General features: G+C 57.6%; 1 protein-coding gene across 1 annotated transcript; it reads right to left on the reverse strand.

Annotated features, from left to right (window-relative positions):
- Positions 1–4,805: 4,805 nt before the first annotated feature.
- On the reverse strand, positions 4,806–6,886 carry HOXD13 (homeobox D13). Its single transcript, XM_013171156.3, has 2 exons — positions 6,169–6,886; positions 4,806–5,403 (listed from the first exon to the last, which is right to left on the reverse strand). Exons 1-2 carry the CDS (start codon positions 6,884–6,886, stop codon positions 5,153–5,155), a joined length of 969 nt encoding a protein of 322 aa, XP_013026610.3. The 3' UTR covers positions 4,806–5,152.
- Between the last annotated feature and the right edge of the window lie 606 nt (positions 6,887–7,492).

The raw sequence follows: 7,492 nt of genomic DNA on the forward strand, positions 1-7,492 counted from the left end.
TTCCCCCCCTTTTAAAAAGTCTTATGATAACACTCGAAATATGAAAATACCGGACTTGCAAGGGGGAGGGGAAAACATGCTCTCCGCTTCTATAAAAGTGCCTGGGACCGGCTGGCAAAGCTGCAGCGCTAGCGGAAAGATGAGGGGGAACCAAACATTTGCCAAGGCGCAGCGGAGACCCGGGGGCTCCGGGCGCGGTCCCGAGCCGCGCAGCCCCGCGGACCGGCCGCAGCCGCCGTGCGAGAGCCGCGGATCGCCGGGGACCGGGGCAGGGATACCCGGTAACCGGGCAGCCGGCGGGCTGCGAGCAGCGAGCCGCGGCTCCTTCCGTCGGGGGCAAGGAGCTGCGGCGGTCCCGGGCACATGCAAGTGCCTGTGCCCCCGTGCAGACGAGTACACCTTGTGCGCGGAGCGACTAGTTTATCCCTTTTATATCCGCGTTTGTTTTAACTGCCGGCAACATGATATGCATCTGCATATGCTTGCAATTAACATCTTAATTGATCGGATATTACCGGGATTGTCATTCTGGTGCACTAATGACTAGTGGTCTCGGAGGTTTTCCTGGGTCTGCTCGTCTGCCCTTTTTACCCCTTCTACACATTTCATCCTCACTCCAAAGCTAGACGAGTTTGCAAGCAACGCTTCTGAAACTGGGGCTTGTTTATTTAATTTTTTAAACAAACAAGAATAGCAATAGCCGCGACACGGAATTACTAGAGCAGAACGCCGAGGCTATAGATAAATAAATAAAATCTAAAGGCTGCAAGGAAGAAAAGCTCCCGCTCTGCTATGCAGCGGAGGGGACGTGAATGCTGCGGTGGGCAGAGGAGAGCCAGCCTCAGCTCAGTATCTCTCTGCCATCTCCTAAGTCGCATCTCCGGAATTTTTCTCCCCTGAGAAGAAAATTGCCCTTTACGGTCAGCCGTTGGGGGGGATATATATAACATAATATATCTCACAATTCTGAGAGCTTAGAGAAGAGCCCACTATTCCGTTATCCCCCTTATTTTTCTCCTAGCTCCGGCGTACGAACAAAACCCTATCTGAAAGCATCCTCCCGGGACGTAGCTCGTGTCCTTTCCGAGCCGTGCGGGGGGCAGGCAGTTCCCTTCCCCGGCGACAAGCCGAGGAGCCGGGCGCTAACCCCCCGCCCCCCGCCGCCTCGTTCCCCGCAGGAGCCGGCGAGGCCTCCGGCAGAAGCGGCCGGCCCGAGCTCAGCCGAGGCGCTCGGGACCCGCGGGAGGCTTTGGCGGCCCGGCCGGGCGGTGCTGGCCTCGGCCTCCTCCATCCCCGAGTCCGAGCGAGCCCCGTCTCAAGCAGATCCCCGGTGCCCGGCCTCCGTCACTTTCATTACCTCGCTTAAAAACTCGAACCTAGTTAACAGGTAGGGTTAATTTTCCCCGTTATTGTCCTGTTAATCATAGTTTTAATCTCGGTTTTATTTCTACGCCGAGATGAGAGACGCTGCTCCGCTTGACATTTTCCTAATCAAATTCATCTCTTTGTTTAATGGGAAATTGGGGTAAATTCTGCGGTAATTTCATTGCCCTGAAAGAAATCTTTAAATGATTGCCCTCCCCTAGGCCACACAGGACCACACAAGCATCGCTGGAGGATATTACTGACCACTGCCTTTAATTTTTATTGTTTGAATTATGTCTACCAATTGAATCTCCCTCTTATTAGCTTATTTGTTTTCTGCTTTTTTTTTCTCCCCAAGAGGATAGGTAATAGTTTCTTTTCATAATCGCCTTTTACGAAAGAGCTGACTCTGGCTGCTGGTTCTCGGAAGACAGAAGGAACATTTTGTGTTCAAAGACTGTATTTTTGCCTGCAATAAACACGAGGAATGGATGTGAGTTCCCAGTTACCGGAAAGAAAGGTGACACTTCAAACTAACTTTTATGAGGTTAGAGAAAACAGAGCTTTCAATTAATGCTCATCTGTAATTGCTAATTAATGCTGCGAGAAATATGAAAAGCAAAATCTCGAGTAGCTGGAGACACAGCTGAGGAAAGCCATGTTTATGTTTAAGCCTGTAGGGAAAAGACCTGACAAAAACATCTTGTTTCACGGGAGATTTGCTGTCGCTGTGATGCAGATAGCCTCGGACGGACTTTTGCTATTTTTTTTTTTTTAATTTTTATTTTTTCAGCCACAGCCGGCTTCTGGTTTGGAGGGCGGCGTTTTAATGCAGCGGGTGTCCCCCTGTCTGTGTCTGTACAGGAAATATCACTGCTGAGGAACAGAGCGACCCGGAGCTCTGCTTTCACACGCTCCTTTCCGCTCCTTTTTTTTTTTTTTTTTTTAATAGGCAATGGGATCGGCCTCGACATCAGAGCTGACCACACCGTAATCTCACTGGCGCAGTCCCCCGGCGGAAAGATGCGGGCTGCTCTGCGTGTGACCGCGCAGCCTCCCGTTCCCATCCATCACTCGCGATCGCGGCTGCCTCGGCCAGCCCGGGGCTCCCCCGCCTATGCCAGGGGTTGTCCAGGAGATGGCAGGATTGCCTCAAACATGGCTCGGAAATCTCGCTGCCTGACAGCGCCGCGGCTCAATGGCAGCCCCGGCCGCCTTGCAGTGCATCATCGGCGTGCCACCGCGCATCTGCAGCCGTCTTTCTCGAGGTGCCTGCGGACTGCCCGAAGCCAGGCGCTCTGCCCCGCAGCCCAACAGCCTCGCCCCCTCCTCGGAGCCCCAGCCGGGGGGGGACAGCCCCGGGAACCGACCCCCGCCGCCCCGGCTGCTCGACGGGCGGCGCTGGCCTCGCCGCCCTCCCGGCCTCTTTCGCAGTGTTTCTGCACGCCGTTCCAAGAGGAGCAGGCGGCTCCTCTCCATCTGGTAGCGATTTGCCAGCCCGCCCGGGCTTCCTCCTGCCCTGGGAAGGGGGTCTCGGCCGTGGCACGGCTGCGCCTGCTGGGAGGCCGGGCAGCGGCCGGGGAGGGAAGGGAGGCTCCGGCGGGGCCCGGCCGGAAAAATCGGCGGGTGAAAACTCCTCGGGATTAATGGGGCCGAAGTATGTGTGCTGGGGGAGGTGCCGGGAGGGAGGAAAAGAAGAATTTAGGGAATCTTTCTCCTGCGGAGAAAACAAGGCTGCACCACCAGAGCGGGCTCTCGCAGGCACCGGCGCGACGCGGCCCCGGTCCCGGCTTCCCGGAATCGCACAGAAAGCGCCGCTTGCAAGAGAACCGAGTGGGAAATCCTCCGGGTCCGGTCGGGGAAAAGAAACCCCTCAAAAGCCGAGAATGGGCGAGCGGAAGAGAAAGGGGAAGGAAGAGGGCGGAGGCGGCGGAAGATAGCTCCCCCGTGGATGCAGCCGGCCGCCGAGCGGCCGGAGAGCAGCGGCCGCGGAGCTCCGCCGGGAGCACGGCGAGGGCCGCATCCGGCTCCAGGGGGCACAGAAAGGCGCCGGGCAGCGGCGAGCCCCGCACAGGGCAGGCAGAGCCGGGCCGAGGGGGGAGAGGTGAGAGGCAGGGGGCAGCTGCCCCCCGGCTCCTGCCCCGCGTACTTCTCGCCGGCAGCATTTCTTCCTCGAAATTTCTTTTCCCGGCGAAAAGGCCCACTTGGAACGCCTTTCCCTCCTCCAGTGAGACCCTCATCCTTTCCTCCTCTCCTCTCCGAAGGGCCCTGAGAAGATCCCACGCAAGCCTGGAGCTCGCGAAACGCCCTGCTGCGAAAAGAAGGCGAATTTCGTCCTCTTTTTATATATATCGAAAAGAAATCGTTTTATTAAAGGCGGTTCAGGAACAGTTTGGCAACATCATTAACAGCTGGGAAGTTCAGCCCATGTTTCCAACACAAAGTAAAAGCAGACTTTAAGACAAGAAGGGAAATAAAAATGGTTTATGGAGAAACAGTCTTACTGTATGTCTTACCCACATACACTGGTAATCAAAGTGTTTAGAGCAATAGGATATTATAATAAATAATACTAGTTCGGAACACACACATTTTAATAATTAAACGAGGCACATTAACAGAGAGGTACCGCTTCTCTCTCCTAGTAGTTGGCTAGCGTGTCTGCCCACCCTGTGTATATCATAACATGCACACTAGGTTTAAAATAACACAAACTCAGCAAAGTCCTAGCCTTTCGGCCCATATAAATTATGGCATCTTTTGAAACTAATCATTTATTGCTTCTGTCATTAACACCCGTTTAGTTTTGCAAATTAAAAGTTAGCAGTTGAGCTTCACTTCTCCGACCAGGAGGGTTTTTTAAACGCCGTGGTGGGAGGAAGGAGAAGAGCCCCGTGCTTGTCCGGGCACAGAGGAGAGAGCGGGCCGGGCGCTTTTCGGGCAAGCTGCGCAGGTTTACGCACACCTCTCGGGGCCAGCCTCTCCCGGGCCGTGCCGGGACCCCCGGAGGCGCTCCGCTCCGCGGCCGCGGAGCCCCGCGGAGCCCCGCCGAGAGCCGCCGCCTGCGCGACCGCGGAGCGCGGAAGCCTCCGGCTGAAAAACGAAAGCGCAACCCCAAAAACCTGCACGCCTCGGGAGGGAGCCGGGTCTCTGCCCGGTGCCCCCGAGGAGCTCCCAGCGGGTTCTCCCCCGAAAAAGCCCCTCGAAACCCGACAGCGCACGTTACCGCTCCGCGCGGCGCACAGCTCCCTCCGGCTGCCGGCGGGCTCCGCGGGGGCTGGAAGCAGCGCGGCGCTGCACGGGTCCCGCTGCGGCTTTCTCGCCTTCTCCGACGGATATTTTTGTCCCTCGGCACGTTTTGAAGTTTACGGTAGCAAATCAAAACTGACACTTTTTGGCACTGGCTGTTGTTCAGAGACAAAAATTACAGACATCCCCCCCCAAGAGTTAAGCATTTAAGAAAGTTATAACTGTAACCGTTCAACATATTTAAATTCGTTTATACTGGCCTAGAGGGAAGAACAGAAAATATAATTAATATTAATATTATTATTAATATTATTTTTTTTAAAAAAAGGAAGAAACAGAACTATAAAGTCAAGGTTTGTCAGCGCTCCCTTCGACCGAGAGAAAAACGCTGACGTTCATGGAAATGGAAAACAATTCACAAAACTTCGCCACCGCTGGAAGGAGAAAAAAAAATTAAATATGTTTTCAAGTCTTTCCAAAAGTCTTTAGCTGGTCGTAAATTGAGTTTATATATCCATCACTGTCCGCAACTAATAGATCAAGAAACGTTGTCTTTCAGTTTGGAGACTATTTTCTTATCCTTCACCCTCCTGTTCTGAAACCAAATGGTAACTTGTCTCTCAGACAGGTTTGTGGCTGCGGATATCCTTCGCCTCTTGTCCTTGTTAATGAACTTGTTAATGGCATATTCATTCTCGAGTTCTTTAAGCTGGAGTTTTGTGTACGGCACTCGCTTCTTTCTCCCACGCCGGTAGACACACATATCTGGCTGGTTTAGTGCAACGTCCCCTATTGTAAAAGACATTATGTGAAAAATTAGAATTTTATTACAGGCGTTTAAAGCTTAACTGATACTTGTTGGGCACTGGTTTTCACGGGCAAATAAATAATGCCAGGCTGTTTACAGTTTATTATTATTTACACGGCCACATTATTTGCGCGTTAGTAAAGCACCGAAACCTTGATGGACTGTCATCACTTTTCAGGCATGCATCGCTAGCGAGCATGCAGGACGGCGGGGGCACTGGCTCGGGGGCTGAGAGCAGGTCGGTCCTGGCAGCGCACAGACATCCCTTTGGTGTGGGTTTGTTTGCATGTGGTTTGTGCCTGCGTGCCCTCGCTACTCGCAGTCTCTTAAGTGCTCTGGGGCCGGGTCAATCGCCAGCCGGAGAAGCGGAGAAGCGCAAGCCTTCAAGCCATCATCGTCCTGCAAACTGCAAACGTAAATACAAACCGAGGCCCCGTTAGGAGAAGCAGAAGAAGGAGCCCGAGGCCGCCCGGCGCCCGCGGGACGGGACGCGGGGCCCTGCTGCTAAGTGGCCGGGGGGCGCCGGGTCTGTCCCGCGGGGCGGAAAGCACGGGGGGAGCTTTCCTCGGGGCGGGTGGGGGGCAAGGAAGAAATCCGCCGTCCCCCCTCTCTCTCTCCGCTCTGTGCGTGGCTGTGCGGCGTGTCCAGCTCGCCAGGCCGCTCCTCAGCCCCGCGGGGGGGAGGGGACGGGCGGGCGGAGGAGTGCGGGGGGGGTTCGGCTCAGCCCGGTTCTCTCCCTCTCGTACCTGGAAAGGACGATTTCCAAAAGTGTGAGCTCTGTGTCTGATCTTTGGCACAGTAAACCTGACTATTCCAGCCATTAGCCAGAGTCCAGGACTGATAGCCCTCCATTGATATGTATGTTTCGTGTCTCGGTTCCCCAGAGCCAAACGTTGAGACCATGTCTATGTACCCAGGAACGTGCTGGTAGGGGGTTGTATAGCCCTGGTAGAAGGACACTTCCTTCGCCCTGGAGGAGACTTCATTGGCGGGGACACTCGTGCTGGTCAGACTGGAGACGTCCATGTACTTTTCCACGGGAAAGCCGCCAATGGAGGCATGGGGGGGAGACTTCAGGGCGTTCTGCTGGATCCCAACCCCGTGGGACATCCTGCAGCTATAGTATCCATTGCCAAAGTGATACCCATAGCCGAGCGCGGGGGCGGCGGGCGGCGCGCCGGAGCCCGGGCAGTCCTTGGCCGGGGGGTCTGCCCGCGCCGCCGCCCCCGGCCGCTCCCCTCCGCCGCCGTAAGCGAACCCCGAGGCGGCGGCGGCGGCGGCGGCGGCGGCGGCCGCGCGGCCCGTGTGCGCCGCCCCGAAAACGGGCGAGGAGAGAAAATTACGGCACTGCCCGGGGGCGCCGCCGCCGCCACCTCCGCCTCCGCCGCCGCCTCCCCCGCCGCCGCCGCCGCCGCCGGTGTCGCCGCGCAGTCCGTCCATCTCCCAGCTCGCTGCCTTGCTCATGGCCTTGCACATCGCGGGCGGCGGCGCGGTCCCCGGCCGGGCATGGTGCAAATTGTTATTTGCCTCCAACAGGTTGGATCCTGGCGGTACGTTTATAAAAACGAAGTCCACGTTGGGGGGGGGGCCCGGGGGTGGGGGCGGCCGGCTCCAGATTAGTTTGCCGCAGCCCGGGGGGCTGCTCATAGGCTGCCGGCGGAGCATGTGACCGTCCCGCCGCCCGCACTGCCCCTTTCGCCGCGCAGCCCCCGGCCCGCACCGACGGCGCCCCCCCGACGCCGCGCTCCCGCCCCGCCGCGGCCCCGGCGCTGGGGAGGGGCCGGCCGGGCGGGCGGCGGCGGCGATGCCCCTCCGGGCCGGCCTCGCCCCCGCCGCTTTCATCCCCCCGCCCGCCTCCCCGCGGCTTCAAAAGGGCCAGCGGTGGACCCTCGATCCTCCGCTGGCCATTTTCAAGCCGCGCGCCTCGGGGCTCTTCCCTCCCCGGTTGCCCGCAGCCCGGAGACCCCCGGCGTCCCCTCCCCGCGGCACAGCGACACCTCCCCGAGCCTATTGTTGCGGCCGAGGCGGGGGGAGAAGCCGCCACGGCCTCTGCAGCCCATCCTCCGGTCC

The sequence above is a fragment of the Anser cygnoides genome, chromosome 6 (assembly GCF_040182565.1).
Source record: "Anser cygnoides isolate HZ-2024a breed goose chromosome 6, Taihu_goose_T2T_genome, whole genome shotgun sequence".
Classification (NCBI taxonomy): domain Eukaryota; kingdom Metazoa; phylum Chordata; class Aves; order Anseriformes; family Anatidae; genus Anser; species Anser cygnoides.